Here is a 20,877-nt window from a genome sequence, read left to right as displayed (position 1 = left end):
GATTATCGGCCGGTTTGCCTCACTTGGGTGGTTGGTAAGATTTTGGAGTCCATTTGTTTTTTAAGTTTTAACATTTTATACAAAATTACAAGAAATTCAAATAATAATCCTCAAACAAACGCATATCCCGAAAATGACTCATCCATCCAAGAAATAAAAGCCCCCCCTTACTCACTCACTCCCCCCCCATTTGTACCTTCTCCCCCACCCCATCTAACAGTGACCAACTCTCTGAAATACAATATAACTGGCTGCCATCTCCCGTAGAACCTAAACTTGCAGGTACCTAAACATGTCCGAGCCTGACAGCCCAAATTTCTCCTTCAATTCCACCAGGCTGGCAAACCACTCCTCCGGGAATAAATTTCTCACTCTCTCCAGCAATTCTCACTCGATGCACCAAATGTGGCATCTAGCCTTGCTGGCTGAAACAGGCGGTTGACACAAATGGGAGCCAGCCTTGAGGCTGCTCCATTTTAAAATTCTAGCGGAGCTTCCTCCATATTTGTCACGTGGATACCACCAATGGGTTCACCGAGTACCAGCGAGCCAATGGAATTGGTGCCATTACCAATGCTAACAAGCTTGTCCCTCTACACGTGAACCCAGAAAGCCCCCGGATCCACGCACCACCCCAACACCCGCTCCACGTTGGCTGACCAGTAATAAAACAAGTTTGCAGTGCTAGACCTCATGCTTCCCTCTCACTCTGAAGGGCCCACCCTCTGAGTCTTTGGGGCTAAATCCGCCCAAATAAAGCTGAAGTAAGCGGCTTGACCCTGTGGAAAAGAAACCTGGGCAGGAGCACCGAAAAACACAAATAAAAACAAAAGTCCCGGCAAGATATTCATCATAACCGATTGGACCCGGCCTGCCAAAGATAATGGGACATTATCCCACCACTATTCCACACTAAATCCACCTTTATTCGGCTCGCCAGGGGGAGGAACACAGGGTATCATTATATGCAGATGAAAGAAAGAAAATTCCCTGGTCGTGGTTAGCTCCATACCACCCATATTTAAATTACATTATTAAGGTTGAGAGGGCAGCAGGGTGGCACAGTGGTTAGCACTGCTACCTCATGGCACCAAGGTCCCAGGTTCTTTCCTGGCTCTGGGTCACTGTTCGTGTGGAGTTTGCACATTCTCCCATGTTTGCGTGGGTTTCGCCCCACAACCCAAAAGATGTGCAGGTTAGGTGGATTGGCCATGCTAAATTGCCCGTTAATTAGAAAAAATGAATTGGGCACTCTAAATTTCGAGAAAAAAAGGATGAGATTGCGGAGTACTTGGAAGTGCATGGCTGAGTCAGTAGAACTTGGTCAAGGGGAGGTCATTCCTGACAATTCTGTTAGAATTCTTTGAGGAGGAAATGAGGAAGTTTTACAAAGGTTAGCAAGTGGATATGGTCCATTTGGATTTCCAGAAGCCTTTGACAAGGTGCCATACACAAGGCTAAAAAATAAGATAAGAGCCAATGGTGTTAGGGGCAAGCTACTAGCCTAGATAGAGGATTGGCTTACTGATAGAAGGCAGAACGTGGGGATAAAGGGGTCCTTTTCAGGATCGCAGCTGGTGACTAGTGGTGTTCTGCAACTATTCACAATATACATCAACGACCTGGAAGAAGGAACTGAGGGCTTAATTTCTAAGTTTGCAGATGATATGTAGAAAGACAGGTAGTATTGAGGAAGCTGGAAGGCTGCAGAAGGACTTAGACAGACTAGGAGGGTCAGCAAAGAAGTGGCAGATGGAATACAATGTGTAAAGGTTCAGTGTTATACATTTTGGGAGGAAGAATAGGGGCATGGACTATTTTCTAAATGGGGAAAGGCTTTGGAAATCTGAAGCACAAAGAGACTCAGGACTCAGAGTTCAGGATTCTCTGAAAGTTAACCTGCAGGTTCATTTGGCAGTTAGGAATGAAAATGCAATGTTAGCATACATTTCAAGAGGGCTAGATACAAGAGCAGGGATGTACCCCATTTGGAATATTGTGAGCAGTTTTGGGCCCTGTATGTATGGAAGGATATGCTGGCCTTGGAGGGTGTCCAGAGGAGGTTCACAAGAATGATTCCAGGAATGAAGGGCTTGTCATGCAAGGAGCAGTTGAGGTCTTTGAGTCTGTACTCATTTGGGTTTAAAAGGATGAGGGGGATCTCATTGAAACTGATCGAATGTAGAGAGACCTAGATTGTGTGGATTTTACAACTATTATTATACACAGCTCCAGTAGTTCCCTACTGGGTCTTCACAAGTCGGTGTCTTACTGGCCTACTCTTTTCATACAGAGCCAGACATTGTTAGAGGTCGCCCGGCCCCTAATGGGGGAGTTCGTATCCTGCAAGGTCTACGGGTAGTTAATCATTCCCACTCTCTGAGACCCGTGCAAATTAGAAGAGATTAGAAATTCTTACCTTTAACAGGTTGATAGACGTAGTCGTCTGTGGATAGAAAACATGGAGAAAGGTGTTTGAGAACAAGGATGAAAAGAACATTTAACACATTAAACCCAGCACACTAAGGCCGGGTCTGGCTAAAACGGATGTGCAATCTGTGATATTGTTGGTGATGGGATTGGAGTCTGTTCTGGGCCTTGAAGACACATCCTTCTGACTGAGAGGTGAGATGCTACCTCTGAGCCATGGTTGGCATTGTTGGCCAGGACCAAACAATTTCCACAATTTAGCTAATCCACCATCCCTTCTTTTGCCAAGACCATGAAAAGTGAGATGAAATGGGTATGCAATCTGTGATATTGTGGGTGATGGGATGTTGCTGTGTTTACTGGTTTTGAATTGTTGTGAGCTGCTTTCAATTTTATCCTGACAGGATTGGAAATCCATACCTTTAGCAGGTTGATAGACGTAGTCTATGGATAGAACACATGGAAAAAGGTTTTTGAGAACAAGAATTAAAAGACCATTCAGCACACTAAGGCCGGGTCTGGCTGCTATTTCTAACATTCGCTCTCCCAACATCAGCTTTCGAATTTCAAGCTACATTATTAATATCTCTGTTTACCACAATCTTCCCTCATTAAAAATATCCATCCAGCACATCCTTCAAAGTGTCCATTTACTTCCATCAGTTTATTTCTCTGTTGTGTTATCTTGCTGAATGATTTGTCATTCTGAGTATATGAATACCCGTGGAAAAATTCTTTACACATTGTTTGGTGGTTGGTATCACAAGGATTAATTCAATCCCTGTACCATTTTCTTTTTTTTTTTAATTTAGAGTACCCAATTCATTTTTTCCAATTGAGTGTCAATTTAACATGGCCAATCCAGCCTGCACATCTTTGGGTTGTGGGGGCGAAACTCATGCAAACACTGAGAGAATGTGCAAAATCCAGACGGACAGTGACCCAGCCTGAACCATTTTCAGTTACAGCTCCCCAGTCACAGCTCTGGATCATTAGAGAAGGTAGATTCTTCGGTGATCGTTGATGTTTTGCAATGAACGTGGCTAGACTGCTGTACAGGAGGAAGATTGAGGAAAGCACTGATATTATCAGCATTTCTTATGTGTGCTGTTGTGAACTGGATTGTAATTAATATGAGATCAGGAATAAAAACATTGGGAAGGAAAATAATTTTTTCCGTGGGAGAGGAAATGGGTGATAACAGAAAGGCCACCTGTTACAGACCCTGCCTTAATTTCCATTCCAGTGAAATTCACAGAGAATTGTGATGTGTGTCCAATCATCTGCCAGCCTTTAGCACTCTGGCTGAAGGTAAAGTTCTCCTGTATCGGCCAAATTCAGTAATAAATTGTGGGAAATAAAATTGACCCAAGAGCTGTCAGATCATAACAGGATCACCAATTCGAACTGAGGAACAGGTACTGCCAGTCCTCCACCTGCCTGGTTCTGTTTTAGTGACTTCTGATGTACGGTTCATCTGAGAAACAGGGATTGGACAATAAATATATTATTTAAATATAAATATATGGATTCCTGCTGTGTATTCAGGGTGTGTAAATGTTTTGGAAAGATGCAGGTTAAATCAATCTAGGATCTTTTCTATAACTAAAAGGTGGAGTCAGGATTGAGTGAAGTTGTCAGAGGAACAAGTCTGAATGTTTACTCTGAAGGTCAAAATCAATAAATACACAATCAGTCAAACAGTAGAGTTTCTGTAACTCAGCGTGAATCCTGGATTAAGCGAATGTATATGAGTGATGTTGTTTGAGGGGCAAATTGGATGTTTAACCTCAGGAACAAAAGCATCAATACTACGAGCAGTCTGAGAGGGAATCAGATGTAATCCCAGAGCTGAGTACTCACTCAGCACTTACTACAGTGTCAGCCTTCATGTTGTGGCCTTGAACAAACATTCTTCTGACTGAGAGGTGAGATGCTACCTCTGAGCCATGGTTGGTATTGCTGACCAGGATCAAACAGTTTCCACAATGTAGCTAATCCACCATCCCTTCCTTTGCGAAGACAATTAAATATAGAATGAAACTGGTGTGCAGACTGTACTATTGTGGGTGGTGTGATGTGTGGGGAGGTGCTTAACAACCTTATCTGAATGGATTAGAAATCGTTACCTTTAGTATGTTGATAGCCATAGTCTACGGATAGCAAAAAAGGAAAAAGATGTTTGAAACAACGATGAAAAAAACATTTAAAATTCAGCACGCTGAGGGTGGGTCTGCTTCTTGCTTCTAACATTCACTCTTAAAATATCAGCTGGTGAATTTCAAGCTTCTGGATTCAAGGAGTCAGGATTGAGTGAAGCTGTCAGAGGAACAAGTCTGAATGTTTACTCTGAAGGTCAAAATCAATAAATAACAATCAGCCAAACAGAATAGTTTCTGTAAGTCAGCGTAAATCCTGGATTAAGCGAATGTATATGAGTGATGTTGTTTGAGGGGCAAATCTGGATGTTTAACCTTCGGAACAAAAGCATCAATATGACGACCGGTCAAAAATGAATCAAAGTTAGTCTGAGCCAGTGATGTATATGAAAAATGAAATGAAAATGAAAATCTCTTATTGTCACGAGTAGGCTTCAATGAAGTTACTGTGAAAAGCCCCTAGTCGCCACATTCCGGCGCCTGTCCGGGGAAGCTGGTACGGGAATCGAACCGTGCTGCTGGCCTGCTTTAAAAGCCAGCGATTTAGCCTGGTGAGCTAAACCAGCCCCTATATCAGACACAAACATCATTCCTTTGTATTATTAAAATGTCTGAGGGAATCAGATGTAATCCCAGAGCTCAGTACTCACTCTTCTGACTGAGAGGGGAGATGCTACCTCTGAGTCATGTGTCTTGTTATGCTCTAGGTGTAGCATAAGCAGCTTCCTTGTGGTGCACTCGACAAAGGAAGGATCAGACGTGGAGATAACTTCAACACGTTTATTAAACTATATACACTTCTATAACTTGGGTTTGACACTACTGTTAATCCTACTACAGCTACTCAGACTGACTAACCAGACTGCTACAATCCACGTGGTGGGAATGATATTGAATCAACCCTGTACTCACTGACTGTCTCCACTGGAAAGAGGTAGATCATGTGTGTGGTGTCCTTTATATATGGGTTGGTGTAATGCCCTCGGGTGGTCGTGTCACCACCGTGTGTATCGTGGATGCACATTGGTCGTGTCCTATCCAACTGATCTATTGGTTGAGTGTGTGTGTGTCATGTCTCTGGTGCTCCCTCTAGTGTCTAGCTAGTCTACATGTATTTACATTAACCCCTTGTGTATTTACAGTGATGCAGATCACCACACCATGGTTGATATTGTTGACAGGATCAAACAGTTTCCACAATTTAGTTAATCCACCATCCCTTCCTTTGCCAAGACCATTAAATATAGAATGAAACAGGTGTGCAGACTGTACTATTGTGGGTAATGTGGTGTGTGGGGAGGTGCTTTACAACATTATCTGAATGGATTGGAAATCGTTATCTTTAGTATGTTGACAGTCGTAGTCTACGGATAGATAAAAAGGAAAAAGATGTTTGAAACAACGATGAAAAAAACATTTAATACTTTAAATTCAGCACGCTGAGGCTGGATCTGCTTGTTGCTTCTAACATTCACTCTGAAAATATCAACTGCAGAATTTTACGCTACGTTGTTAATATCTCTATAAACCATAATCCTTACCTTTAACTGGTTCATAGGCGTAGTCTATGGATAGAACACGTGGAGAAAAGTGTTTGAGAAGAAGGAAGAAAAGACATTTCCCACTTTAAATCCAGCACACTAAGGCCGGGTCTGGCTGTTATTTCTAACATTCACTCTCCCAACATTAGCTTTAGAATTTCAAGCTACATTGTTAATATCTCTGTTTACCACAATCTTCCCTCATTAAAAAGCTCCATTCAGCACATCCTTCAAAGTGTCCATTGAATCCCATCAGTTTCTTTCTCGATTGTGTTATCTTGTTGAATGATTTGTCATTCTGAGCGTGTGAATACCAGTGGACAAATTATTTACACATTGGAGCAAATCTCTTCTATTTACTACAATACTGGAATCACCGAATTAAAGTTCAGAAATAGTTGGTTGTGTTTAAACCCGTTCATTGTTTGGTTGTTGGTATCACAGGGTATAACTCAAACTCTGAGCCACTTTCAGTTGCAGCTCCCAGTCACAGCTCTGGATCATTAGCGAAGATAGATTCTTGGTGACTGTTCACCTTTTGCAATGAACCTGTCTGGACTGCTGTCCAGAAGGAAGATTGAGGATAGCACTGGTATTATCAGCATTTGTTATGTGTGATGGTGTGAGCTGGATCGGAATTGTGTAGACGCTGGGATTGTTAACATGAGATCAGGAATAAAAAACACTTTGGCAATGAAAATCACTTTTTCCCTGGGATAGGAAATGGGTGTTAATGGAATGCCCTGCCTGTTTTAGGTCCTTAATAAATTTTCGTTGCCGTGAAATTCATAGAAATAACCATTTGGCAGGAATTGTGATGTATGTCCTATCATCTATCACCATTCAGCACTCCGGCTGAGGGAGAAATTCATTTCCCAAACCACCCAATTCAATAATATACTGAGAAGTAAGATTAATCCTAAAGATCACGTAATGTTCACATCAGGATCACCAATCAGAACTGAGACATGGACACTCTCCGTACTCCACTGGCCTGGTTCTGTTTTAGTGTCTCCTGATGTACGGTTCATCAGAGAAACAGGGACTACACAATAAATATAACCGTGGATTCCTGCTGTGTATTCTGGGTGTGTAAATGGTTTGGAAAGTTACAGGTTAAATCAATCTCGGATCTTTTCTCCAATTAAAGATGGAGTCTGGATTGAGTAAATTTGTCAGAGGAACGACTCTAAAGGTCAAAATCAATAAATAACAATCAGCCGAACAGAATAGTTTCTGTAACTCAGCGTGAATCCTGGATTAAGCGATTGTATATGTGTGATGTTGTTTGAGGGGAAAATCTGGATGTTTAACCTCTGGAACAAAAGCATCAATACTACGACCAGTCAAAAATGAATCAAAGTTAGTCTGAGCCTGTAATGTATATCATACACAAACATCATTCGTTTGAGGGAATTAGATGTAATCCCAGAGCTGAGTTCTCACTCAGCACTGACTGCAGTGTCAGCCTTTATGTTGTGCTCAGAGTTCCGTTAGTGGCCTTGAACATACTCTGACTGAGAAGTGAGAAGCTACCTCTGAGCCATGGTTGATATTGTTGACCCGAATCAAACAGTTTCCACAATTTAGCTGATCCACCATATCTTCCTTTGCCAGGACCATTAAATATAGAATGAAACAGGTGTGCAGACTGTACTATTGTGGGTCATGTGGTGTGTGGGGAGGTTCTTTACAACGTTATCTGAATAGATTAGAAATTGTTACCTTTAGTGTGTTTATAGCCGTAGTCTACTGATGGAAAAAAAGGAAAAAGGTGTTTGAAACAACAATGAAAAAAACATTTAATACTTTAAATTCAGCACGCTGAGGCTGGGTCTGCTTGTTGCTTGTAACATTCACTCTGAAAATATCAACTGCAGAATTTCAAGCTACGTTGTTAATATCGCTATAAACCATAATCCTTACCTTTAACTGGTTCATAGGCGTAGTCTATGGATAGAACACGTGGAGAAAGGTGTTTGAGAAGAAGGAAGAAAAGACATTTAACACTTTAAATCCAGCACACTAAGGCCGGGTCTGGCTGTTATTTCTAACATTCACTCTCCCAACATCAGCTTTAGAATTTCAAGCTACATTGTTAATATCTCTGTTTACCACAATCTTCCCTCATTAAAAATCTCCATCCAGCACATCCTTCAAAGTGTCCATTGAATCCCATCAGTTTCTTTCTCTATTGTGTTATCTTGTTGAATGATTTGTCATTCTGAGCGTGTGAATACCAGTGGACAAATTATTTACACATTGGAGCAATTCTCTTCTATTTACTACAATACTGGATTCACCGAATTAATGTTCAGAAATAGTTGGATGTGTTTAAACCCGTTCATTGTTTGGTTGTTGGTACCACAGGGTTTAACTCAAACTCTGAGCCACTTTCAGTTGCAGCTCCCAGTCACAGCTCTGGATCATTAGCGAAGATAGATTCTTGGTGACTGTTCACCTTTTGCAATGAACCTGGCTGGACTGCTGTCCAGAAGGAAGATTGTGGATAGCACTGGTATTATCAGAACTGGTTGTGTGTGCTGGTATGTGCTGGATCGGAATTGTGTAGACGCTGGGATTGTTAACATGAGATCAGGAATAAAAAACACTTTGGCAATGAAAATCATTTTTTCCCTGGGATAGGAAACGGGTGATAATGGAGTGCCCTACCTGTTTTAGGCCCTTAATAAATTTCCGTTGCCATGAAATTCATAGAGAGAACCATGAGGCAGGAATTGTGATGTGTGTCCTATCATCTATCACCCTTTAGCACTCCGGCTGAGGGAGAAATTCACCTCCCATACCACCCAAATCAATAATATACTGAGAAGTAAGATTAATCTTAAAGCTCACGTAATGTTCACATCAGGATCACCAATCAGAACTGAGACATGGACACTGTCTGTACTCCACTGGCCTGGTTCTGTTTTAGTGTCTCCTGATGTACGGTTCATCAGAGAAACAGGGACTACACAATAAATATAACCGTGGATTCCTGCTGTGTATTCTGAGTATGAAAATGGTTTGGAAAGTTACAGGTTAAATCAATCTCGGATCTTTTCTCCAATTAAAGGTGGAGTCAGGATTGAGTAAATTTGTCAGAGGAACGACTCTAAAGGTCAAAATCAATAAATAACAATCAGCCGAACAGAATAGTTTCTGTAACTCAGTGTGAATCCTGGATTAAGCGATTGTATATGTGTGATGTTGTTTGAGGGGCAAATCTGGATGTTTAACTTCAGAAACAAAAGCATCAATACTACGACCAATGAAAAATGAATCAAAGTTAGTCTGAGCCAGTAATGTATATCATACACAAACATCATTCCTTTGTATTGTTACAATGTCGGAGAGGGAATTAGATGTAATCCCAGAGCTGAGTTCTCACTCAGGATTTACTGCAGTGTGAGCCTTCATGTTGTGCTCAGAGTTCCGTTTGTGGCCTTGAACATACTCTGACTGAGAAGTGAGAAGCTACCTCTGAGCCATGGTTGATATTGTTGACCCGGATTAAACAGTTTCCACAATTTAGCTGATCCACCATATCTTCCTTTGCCAGGACCATTAAATATAGAATGAAACAGGTGTGCACACTGTCCTATTGTGGGTCATGTGGTGTGTGGGGAGGAGCTTTACGGCGTTATCTGAATAGATTAGAAATTGTTACCTTTAGTATGTTTATAGCCGTAGTCTACTGATAGAAAAAAAGGAAAAAGATGTTTGAAACAACAATGAAAAAACCATTTAATACTTTAAATTCAGCACGCTGAGGCTGGGTCTGCTTGTTGCTTCTAACATTCACTCTGAAAATATCAACTGCAGAATTTCAAGCTACGTTGTTAATATCTCTACAAACCATAATCCTTACCTTTAACTGGTTCATAGGCGTAGTCTATGGATAGAACACGTGGAGAAAAGTGTTTGAGAAGAAGGAAGAAAAGACATTTAACACTTTAAATCCAGCACACTAAGGCCGGGTCTGGCTGTTATTTCTAACATTCACTCTCCCAACATTAGCTTTAGAATTTCAAGCTAAATTGTTAATATCTCTGTTTACCACAATCTTCCCTCATTAAAAATCTCCATCCAGCGCATCCTTCAAAATGTCCATTGAATCCCATCAGTTTCTTTCTCTATTGTGTTATCTTGTTGAATGATTTGTCATTCTGAGCGTGTGAATACCAGTGGACAAATTATTTACACATTGGAGCAAATCTCTTCTATTTACTACAATACTGGAGTCACCGAATTAATGTTCAGAAATAGTTGGTTGTGTTTAAACCTGTTCATTGTTTGGTTGGTGGTACCACAGGGTTTAACTCAAACTCTGAGCCACTTTCAGTTGCAGCTCCCATTCACAGCTCTGGATCATTAGCGAAGATAGATTCTTGGTGACTGTCCACCTTTTGCAATGAACCTGGCTGGACTGCTGTCCAGAAGGAAGATTGTGGATAGCACTGGTATTATCTGAACTGGTTGTATGTGCTGGTATGAGCTGGATCGGAATTGTGTAGACGCTGGGATTGTTAACATGAGATCAGGAATAAAAAACACTCTGGCAATGAAAATCATTTTTTCACTGGGATAGGAAATGGGTGATAATGGAATGCCCTGCCTGTTTTAGGCCCTTAATAAATTTCCGTTGGACTTCCGGTGGCGGCGATGTTCGAGTGAGCCGCACATTCGCCGGGCTGTCACTCCGGCGGGGCTTTGGAGCTGATTCCCCGCGATAGCGGGCCACGGGGGCGGCAAAAAGGCTGCCGCTAAAAAGCTGGAGAGCGGGCTGCAGCTGATGGAATCGTGGGAGGCCAGCAGGTAGGGGAAGAGAGAGAGAGACGGAGGCAAGGAGCAGAGGAAACTTACCTGGAATGTAAGATGGCGGACCCACGGACCTTCCTTCCTCCAGGAGAAAAAGAAAAAAAGTTTTGGAGTCACTGAAGCAGGACAACTGGGACCCACTTCAGATGCCCAGAAGGAAAAATTTAAGGAGCTTGGTGAAGGAGGGCGGCAGCGAAAGTGCTGAGGAGCGGGCTGCGGCACATGGAACAGCGGGAGACCAGAAGGCAGAAAATGAAGTAGAAAAAGGGACAGAGACAAGGACCTGAAGAAAATTACCTGGGACCTAAGATGGCGGACACCCGGACCCCGGACTCAGCAATCCAGCAGGCGCTGGATAACATGCTCCAGGTAATGAAGTCCAGTTTTGAAGCGCTGAAGCGGGACAGCTTGGACCCAATCCAGAAAGCGGTGGATCAGCTGAACCAGAGGCTGGATGCGCAGGATGTTAAAGTTAAGGAGCTGGGAGAGGCGATGGAGGAGCAGGCGGATGCGCAGACTGTTGCAGCGCTAGAAGTTGACGGCCTGAAAGAGCGGCAGAGAAGACTGCTGGACAGAGTGGAGGAGCTGGAGAATAGAGTCCGCAGGAACAACCTGAGGACGGTCGGCCTCCCAGAGGGGGCTGAGGGAGCTGATGCTGCAGCGTTTGTAGTAGACCTGCTGAAGCAGCTGATGGGGGTCGAAGCCTTTCCGTGACCGCCGGAGCTGGAGGGGGCGCACAGAGTGCAGGCAAGGCAGGGGCGGCCGGGCTGACCCCCCCCCGCCCGATGGTGATTAGGTTCCACAGGTTCGTGGACAAGGAGCGGGTGCTGCGGTGGGCAAAGAGCGCCAGGAGCAGCACGTGGAACAACAATGTTATCCGCATTTACCAGGACCTACGCCAAGAGGTGGCTCGGCGGCGAGCAGCCTTTAAGAATGTCAAGGAGGTGCTGTTCAAGAAGCACGTGAAGTTTGGTCTGCTGTTCCCAGCTCGCCTATGGGTCACGCACCAGGGTCAACACCACTACTTCTCCGAGCCCGAAGAAGCGATGGATTTTGTGAGGGACCAGGGGCTGGTCCCGAAAGGAGGCCCCAAGGACGCGAATTAGGGCCCGTGGATTACCATGGGAAGGTCCGCCGAATGGGCCTGGACTGCTGCTGAATGGTTTGCTGGGCCAAAGGGGCCAGGTGGAACATTTGGGACTCTTTCCTTTGCTCATGGACATTGGTTTGGGGGGTTAACCCCCCCCCCCATTTTTTTTTTTCTGTTGTCTCTCTCGTTTCTTATGGGGGGGGTTGTGGGTTTTTTTGGGTTTTCTTTGTTGTGCTTTTTCCACTTTTTTCTATTTTTTCCTGTTTGGGCTGATTTGTACTTTTTGGTGCAGCTTGCGGAAGACACTGGAGCCGGCTTGGCCCAGTGGGTTGGAGAGGGGGTTGGGGCGCCAGGGAATGGGGAGGAGGACGGGTAAACAATGGGAATGAGACAGGAAGGCGCCGGAGTGTTGAGTAACCGGGCTAGCAGATTGGCTAGTCAAGGGTGTCAGGTGGGACGGGAGGTCACAGCCAGTAGATGGCAGGGGTGGGGGTATCGGGGGATGTGGTTAGGGGGGGGGGGGGGGTTGTTCTGCTGACGTGGGAGGGACTTGAAATAGGCACTGGAGAGGAGGTCGAGGGCGGAGGCAACCAAAGGGCGGGCCAGGAATGGCGCGACGCACGGGCCGGGGGCCGGCCCGAGAAAGGCTATGGCTGACCGGCGGGGTGGGGGGGGGGGGGGGGGGTGGGTTGTGCCCCCCGACCAGGCTGATCACCTGGAACGTCAAGGGACTGAATGGGCCGGTTAAGAGGGCGCGGGTGTTCGCGCACTTGCGGGCTCTGAGGGCGGACGTAATTATGTTGCAGGAGACACATCTGAAAGTGTCTGACCAGACCAGGCTAAGGAAGGGCTGGATTAGCCAGGTCTTCCACTCGGACTTGGACTCGAAGTCCAGAGGGGTGGCAATCGTGATCAACAAGCGCGTGCAATTTGAGGCAGAGGGCATATCCGCAGACGGGGGGGGGGCAGATACCTGATGGTACGGGGCAGACTGGAGGGGACAAGAGTGGTGCTGGTGAATATATATGCCCCGAACTGGGATGACGTGGACTTGATTAAAAGAGTGCTGGGGAAGATCCCGGACCTGGATTCTCGCAGGCTAATAATGGGAGGGGACTTTAACATGGTCCTTGACCCGACTTTGGATCGGTTGTGTCCCAGAACGGGTAGACTCTCAGCAATGGCAAGGGAGCTGAAAGGGTTTATGGAGCAAATGGGGGCAGTGGACCCCTGGAGAGATAGACAGGCAACAGGAAGGGGCTACTCATTTTACTCGCACGTCCATAAAGTATATTCTAGGATAGATTTCTTTGTACTAAGCAGGGACTGTATGGGGGAGGTAAAGAACATGGAATATTCGGCAATTACTATCTCAGACCATGCCCCACATTGGGTGGACCTGCAGATCGGGGGAGCGAGCTACCAACGCCCGCAATGGAGGTTAGACGTGGGACTGCTGTCGGAGGAGGGGATCTGCGAGAGGCTTCGGAGATGTATAAAAAATTACCTGCAGGTGAATGACACGGGGGAGGTCTCAGCGGCGACCCTGTGGGAGGCGCTAAAGGCAGTAGTGCAGGGGGAGCTGATTTCAATTGGGGCCCACAGAGCCAAGGCAGACCGGGCAGCGATGGATAGATTGGTCAGGGAAATGGGTCGGATAGATGAAGAGCACGCGGAGTCCCCGGGGGAGGTTTTACTCAGGGAGAGGCAGAGACTACAGGCGGAACTGGGGGCACTATCCACGAGTAGGGCCGTGGAACAGCTTAGGAAGGCGAGGGGAGTGGTGTACGAGCATGGGGAAAAGGCTAGCAGACTGTTAGCGCAGCAACTCAGGAGGAGGGAGGCGGCCAGGGAAATAGGTAGAGTGAGGGACGGGGGGGGCGCAAAGTGGAGGACCCAGCAGAATTGAATAAGGTATTCCGGGACTTCTATCGTAAGCTGTATACTTCGGAGCAGCCGGAAGAACCGGAGGGGATGAAAAGGTTTCTGGACGGGTTAACCTTCCCAACAGTAGGTGGGGGGCGAGTGGAAGAGCTGGGGGCCCCGATTAGAGTAGAGGAGGTATTGGGGGGGGGGTCTAAAGGCCATGCAGTCGGCGAAGTCCCCGGGGCCGGATGGATACCCAGTAGAGTTCTACAGGAAGTTCTCTGAGCTGGTGGGCCCGGTCTTGGCAAGGGTTTTCAATGAGGCAAGGGACAGAGGGACCCTGCCGCCGACAATGTCACAATCCACTATATCACTGATATTGAAGCGGGGTAAAGACCCGGAGGCATGCCGGATCCTACAGGCCAATCTCCCTGATTAATGTAGACGCCAAGCTCCTGGCAAAGGTACTGGCGGGTAGAATGGAGGACTGCGTACTGGAGGTGATTGGGGAGGATCAAACTGGGTTCGTGAAAGGTAGATAGCTGGCAGCCAACCTGAGAAGATTACTTAATGTGATAATGATGCCCCCAGTGGGTAGGGAGGTGGAGGTAGTGTTGGCAATGGACGCCGAGAAGGCCTTTGACCGGGTGGAGTGGGACTATCTATGGGAGGTGCTCGGACGGTTTTGGTTCGGGGAGTGATTGGTGGTTTGGATCAAATTATTATATCAGGCCCCGTGGGCCAGCTTCAGGACCAACATAGAAGTGTCGGAGTACTTTAGGTTGTACCGAGGGACCAGACAGGGCTGCCCGCTCTCCCCGCTGCTGTTTGCGCTGGCCATAGAGCCGCTGGCGATTGCGCTGAGAGCCGCAGAGGAATGGAAGGGGATGGTGAGGGGCGGGGTTGAACATAGGGTCTCTCTTTATGCAGACGACCTGCTCCTGTATGTGTCGGACCCAGTGGCCGGGATGGGAAGTATACTGGGAATGCTGAGGAAGTTCGGCCAGTTCTCAGGATACAAATTAAATACGGTCAAGAGTGAAATGTTTGTGGTCCAGGCAAGGGGCCAGGAGAACAGATTGAGAGGGCTACCGTTTAGGCTGGTTGAGGAAAATTTCCGGTATTTGGGAATCCAGGTGGCACGAGACTGGGGCAGGCTGCATAAGTTAAATTTGGCCAGGGTGGTGGAGCAAATGAAGGGAGAGTTTCGGAGATGGGATGCACTCCCGCTGTCGTTGGCAGGGAGGGTGCAGACTATAAAGATGACAATCCTCCCTCGATTTCTGTTTATTTTTTAGTGCCTCCCGATCTTTATCCCACAGTCCTTCTTCAAAAGAGTTAATGGGATGATGATGAGCTTTGTCTGGGCGGGAAAATCCCCGCGGGTGAAGAAGGCGATGTTGGAGAGGAACCGCAGCGAGGGAGGGCTGGCTTTGCCGAGTCTGATTAATTATTACTGGGCGGCCAACATCGCTATGATAAGGAAGTAGATGGTGGGTACGGGGTCTATTTGGGAGCGGGTGGAGTCGGCTTCATGCAGGGGCTCCAGCTTGGCAGCCCTGGTCACGGCTCCTCTACCGCTGCCGCCTGCCAAGTACACCACCAGCCCGGTAGTGGTGGCGACCCTGCGGATATGGGGCCAGTGGAGGAGGCATGTGGGGGAGATAGGGGCGTCTGTCTGGGCGCCAACCTGCGACAACCATCAGTTTGCCCCCGGGAGTATGGATGGGGGGTTCCGAGTATGGCGGCGGGCGGGGGCGGGAAGGGTGGGTGATATGTTCCTGGAAGGGAGCTTTGTGAGTTTGAGGAGCTTGGAGGAGAAATTTGGGTTGGTAAGGGGAAATGACTTTAGATATCTACAGTTGCGGGACTTTGTTCGGAGACAGGTCCCATCTTTCCCACGCCTCCCGCCAATGGGGATCCTAGACAGAGTAGTCTCTGGGAGGGAAGAAGGGGAGGGTAGAGTCTCGGGTATTTATAAGGTGCTCATGAGGGAGGAAGGGTCCCAGACAGAGGAACTGAAACTTAAATGGGAGGAGGAGCTAGGCGGGGAAATGGAGGATGGGCTGTGGGCAGAGGCCCTGAGTAGGGTAAATTCGATCACGACATGTGCTAGGCTCGGGCTGATTCAATTTAAGGTCGTTCACCGGGCCCACATGACGGTGGCTCGGATGAGAAAATTCTTCGGGATAGAGGACAAATGTGCTAGGTGTGCGGGAGGACCAGCGAACCACGTTCACATGTTTTGAGCATGCCCTAAGCTGAGGGGTACTGGGAGGGTTTTGCGGGGGTCATGTCCCGGGTGCTAAAAACAAGGGTGGTGATGAGTCCAGGGGTGGCAATTTTTGGGGTTTCTGAAGACCCGGGGGTCCAGGGGGAGAAAGAGGCCGATGTTTTGGCCTTTGCTTCCCTGATAGCCCGGCGACGAATACTATTGGCGTGGAGGGACTCAAAGCCCCCGAAGACTGAGTGGTAGCTTGCGGACATGTCGAGGAATTGTGATGTGTGTCCTATCATCTATCACCCTTTAGCACTCCGGCTGAGGGAGAAATTCACCTCCCATACCACCCAAATCAATAATATACTGAGAAGTAAGATTAATCTTAAAGCTCACGTAATGTTCAAATCAGGATCACCAATCAGAACTGAGACATGGACACTGTTTGTACTCCACTGGCCTGGTTCTGTTTTAGTGTCTCCTGATGTACGGTTCATCAGAGAAACAGGGACTACACAATAAATATAACCGTGGATTCCTGCTGTGTATTCTGAGTATGAAAATGGTTTGGAAAGTTACAGGTTAAATCAATCTCGGATCTTTTCTCCAATTAAAGGTGGAGTCAGGATTGAGTAAATTTGTCAGAGGAACGACTCTAAAGGTCAAAATCAATAAATAACAATCAGCCGAACAGAATAGTTTCTGTAACTCGGTGTGAATCCTGGATTAAGCGATTGTATATGTGTGATGTTGTTTGAGGGGCAAATCTGGATGTTTAACCTCAGAAACAAAAGCATTAATACTACGACCAGTGAAAAATGAATCAAAGTTAGTCTGAGCCAGTAATGTATATCATACACAAACATCATTCCTTTGTATTGTTACAATGTCGGAGAGGGAATTAGATGTAATCCCAGAGCTGAGTACTCACTCAGCATTTAATGCAGTTTCATCCTTCATGTTGTGCTCAGAGTTCCGTTTGTGGCCTTGAACATACTCTGACTGAGAAGTGAGAAGCTACCTCTGAGCCATGGTTGATGTTGTTGACCCGGATCAAACAGTTTCCACAATTTAGCTGATCCACCATATCTTCCTTTGCCAGGACCATTAAATATAGAATGAAACAGGTGTGCAGACTGTACTATTGTGGGTCATGTGGTGTGTGGGGAGGTGCTTGACAACGTTATCTGAATATATTGGAAATTGTTACCTTTAGTATGTTTATAGCCGTAGTCTACTGATAGAAAAAAAGGAAAAAGATGTTTGAAACAACAGTGAACAAAACATATAATACATTAAATTCAGCACGCTGAGGCTGGGTCTGCTTGTTGCTTCTAACATTCACTCTGAAAATATCAACTGCAGAATTTCAAGCTACGTTGTTAATATCGCTATAAACCATAATCCTTACCTTTTGCTGGTTCATAGGCGTAGTCTATGGATAGAATACGTGGAGAAAGGTGTTTGAGAAGAAGGAAGAAAAGATATTTAACACTTTAAATCCAGCACACCAAGGCCGGGTTTGGCTGTTATTTCTACCATTCACACTCCCAACATCAGCTTTAGAATTTCAAGCTACATTGTTAATATCTCTGTTTACCACAATCTTCCCTCATTAAAAATCTCCATCCAGCACATCCTTCAAAGTGTCCATTGAATCCCATCAGTTTATTTCTCTATTGTGTTATCTTGTTGAATGATTTGTCATTCTGAGAGTGTGAATACCAGTGGACAAATTATTTACACATTGGAGCAATTCTCTTCTATTTACTACAATACTGGAGTCACCGAATTAATGTTCAGAAATAGTTGGATGTGTTTAAACCCGTTCATTGTTTGGTTGTTGGTATCACAGGGTTTAACTCAAACTCTGAGCCACTTTCAGTTGCAGCTCCCAGTCACAGCTCTGGATCATTAGCGAAGATAGATTCTTGGTGACTGTTCACCTTTTGCAATGAACCTGGCTGGACTGCTGTCCAGAAGGAAGATTGTGGATAGCACTGGTATTATCAGAACTGGTTGTGTGTGCTGGTATGAGCTGGAGCGGAATTGTGTAGACGCTGGGATTGTTAACATGAGATCAGGAATAAAAAACACTTTGGCAATGAAAATCATTTTTTCCCAGGGATAGGAAATGGGTGATAATGGAATGCCCTGCCTGTTTTAGGCCCTTAATAAATTTCCGTTGCCGTGAAATTCATAGAGAGACCCATGAGGCAGGAGTTGTGATGTGTGTCCTATCATCTATCACCCTTTAGCACTCCGGCTGAGGGAGAAATTCACCTCCAATGCCACCCAAATCAATAATATACTGAGAAGTAAGATTAATCCTAAAGCTCACGTAATGTTCACATCAGGATCACCAATCAGAACTGAGACATGGACACTGTCTGTACTCCACTGGCCTGGTTCTGTTTTAGTGTCTCCTGATGTACGGTTCATCAGAGAAACAGGGACTACACAATAAATATAACTGTGGATTCCTGCTGTGTATTCTGGGTGTGTAAATGGTTTGGAAAGTTACAGGTTAAATCAATCTCGGATCTTTTCTCCAATTAAAGGTGGAGTCAGGATTGAGTAAATTTGTCAGAGGAACGACTCTAAAGGTCAAAATCAATAAATAACAATCAGCCGAACAGAATAGTTTCTGTAACTCAGTGTGAATCCTGGATTAAGCGATTGTATATGTGTGATGTTGTTTGAGGGGCAAATCTGGATGTTTAACTTCAGAAACAAAAGCATCAATACTACGACCAGTGAAAAATGAATCAAAGTTAGTCTGAGCCAGTAATGTATATCATACACAAACATCCTTCCTTTGAGGGAATTAGATGTAATCCCAGAGCTGAGTTCTCACTCAGCACTTACTGCAGTGTCAGCCTTCATGTTGTGCTCAGAGTTCCGTTTGTGGCCTTAAACATACTCTGACTGAGAAGTGAGAAGCTACCTCTGAGCCATGGTTGATACTGTTGACCCGGATCAAACAGTTTCCACAATTTAGCTGATCCACCATATCTTCCTTTGCCAGGACCATTAAATATAGAATGAAACAGGTGTGCAGACTGTACTATTGTGGGTCATGTGGTGTGTGGGGAGGTTCTTTACAACGTTATCTGAATAGATTAGAAATTGTTACCTTTAGTATGTTTATAGCCGTAGTCTACTGATAGAAAAAAAGGAAAAAGGTGTTTGAAACAACAATGAAAAAACCATTTAATACTTTAAATTCAGCACGCTGAGGCTGGGTCTGCTTGCTGCTTGTAACATTCACTCTGAAAATATCAACTGCAGAATTTCAAGCTACGTTGTTAATATCTCTACAAACCATAATCCTTACCTTTAGCTGGTTCATAGGCGTAGTCTATGGATAGAACACGCGGAGAAAGGTGTTTGAGAAGAAGAAAGAACAGACATTTCACACTTTAAATCCAGCACACTAAGGCCGGGTCTGGCTGTTATTTCTAACATTCACTCTCCCAACATCGGCTTTAGGATTTCAAGCTACATTGTTAATATCTCTGTTTACCACAATCTTCCCTCATTAAAAATCTCCATCCAGCGCATTCTTCAAAATGTCCATTGAATCCCATCAGTTTCTTTCTCTATTGTGTTATCTTGTTGAATGATTTGTCATTCTGAGCGTGTGAATACCAGTGGACAAATTATTTACACATTGGAGCAATTCTCTTCTATTTACTACAATACTGGAGTCACCGAATTAATGTTCAGAAATAGTTGGTTGTGTTTAAACCTGTTCATTGTTTGGTTGTTGGTATCACAGGGTTTAACTCAAACTCTGAGCCACTTTCAGTTGCAGCTCCCAGTCACAGCTCTGGATCATTAGCGAAGATAGATTCTTGGTGACTGTTCACCTTTTGCAATGAACCTGACTGGACTGCTGTCCAGAAGGAAGATTGAGGATAGCACTGGTATTATCAGAACTGGTTGTGTGTGCTGGTATGAGCTGGATCGGAATTGTGTAGACGCTGGGATTGTTAACATGAGATCAGGAATAAAAATACTTTAGCAATGAAAATCATTTTTTCCTTGGGATAGGAAATGGGTGTTAATGGAATGCCCTGCCTGTTTTAGGCCCTTAATACATTTCCGTTGCCGTGAAATTCATAGAGAGAACCATGAGGCAGGAATTGTGATGTGTGTCCTATCATCTATCACCCTTTAGCACTCCGGCTGAGGGAGAAATTCACCTCCCATACCACCCAAATCAATAATATACTGAGAAGTAAGATTAATCCTAAAGCTCACGTAATGTTCACATCAGGATCACCAATCAGAACTGAGACATGGACACTGTGTACTCCACTGGCCTGGTTCTGTTTTAGTGTCTCCTGATGTCCGGTTCATCAGAGAAACAGGGACTACACAATAAATATAACCGTGGATTCCTGCTGTGTATTCTGGGTGTGTAAATGGTTTGGAAAGCTACAGGTTAAATCAATCTAGGATCTTTTCTCCAATTAAAGGTGGAGTCAGGATTGAGTAAATTTGTCAGAGGAACGACTCTAAAGGTCAAAATCAATAAATAACAATCAGCTGAACAGAATAGTTTCTGTAACTGAGTGTGAATTCTGGATTAAGCGATTGTATATGAGTGATGTTGTTTGAGGGACAAATCTGGATGTTAGCCACATTGGAGCAAATCTCTTCTATTTACCATAATACTGGAGTCACAAATTTGATGTTCAGAAATAGTTGGTTGTGATAAACCCATTCATTGTCTTGTTGTTGGTA

The 20,877-nt window shown here is 45.1% G+C and overlaps 1 protein-coding gene across 32 annotated transcripts in view; it reads right to left on the bottom strand.

Moving 5' to 3' along the window:
* Positions 1-19,243, bottom strand: part of LOC119979521 (uncharacterized secreted protein ARB_06108-like) — a 44,647-nt gene extending 25,404 nt beyond the window's left edge. For 4 of the 32 annotated variants that reach the window (XM_038821860.1, XM_038821873.1, XM_038821863.1 and 1 more), the window contains exons 1-8: positions 17,057-17,370; positions 10,002-10,025; positions 9,801-9,827; positions 7,856-7,882; positions 6,131-6,154; positions 4,560-4,583; positions 2,851-2,874; positions 2,420-2,446 (exon numbers count right to left, since the gene is read on the bottom strand). In XM_038821860.1, the coding sequence (XP_038677788.1) occupies positions 2,420-2,446; positions 2,851-2,874; positions 4,560-4,583; positions 6,131-6,154; positions 7,856-7,882; positions 9,801-9,827; positions 10,002-10,025; positions 17,057-17,063 (184 nt within the window). In that variant the 5' untranslated portion in view covers positions 17,064-17,370. Of the gene's footprint in view, positions 1-2,419; positions 2,447-2,850; positions 2,875-4,559; positions 4,584-6,130; positions 6,155-7,060; positions 7,560-7,855; positions 7,883-8,056; positions 8,081-9,532; positions 9,750-9,800; positions 9,828-10,001; positions 10,135-17,056; positions 17,371-18,466 lie in introns of those variants that run through there. The other 28 variants (XM_038821866.1, XM_038821887.1, XM_038821871.1 and 25 more) reach the window with 20 other exon arrangements.
* Between the last annotated feature and the right edge of the window lie 1,634 nt (positions 19,244-20,877).

Source organism: Scyliorhinus canicula, chromosome 16 (genome assembly GCF_902713615.1).
Source record: "Scyliorhinus canicula chromosome 16, sScyCan1.1, whole genome shotgun sequence".
Classification (NCBI taxonomy): domain Eukaryota; kingdom Metazoa; phylum Chordata; class Chondrichthyes; order Carcharhiniformes; family Scyliorhinidae; genus Scyliorhinus; species Scyliorhinus canicula.
The sequence above is the reverse complement of the archived record's forward strand: the minus strand, read 5'-3'. Positions and strand labels throughout refer to the sequence as shown.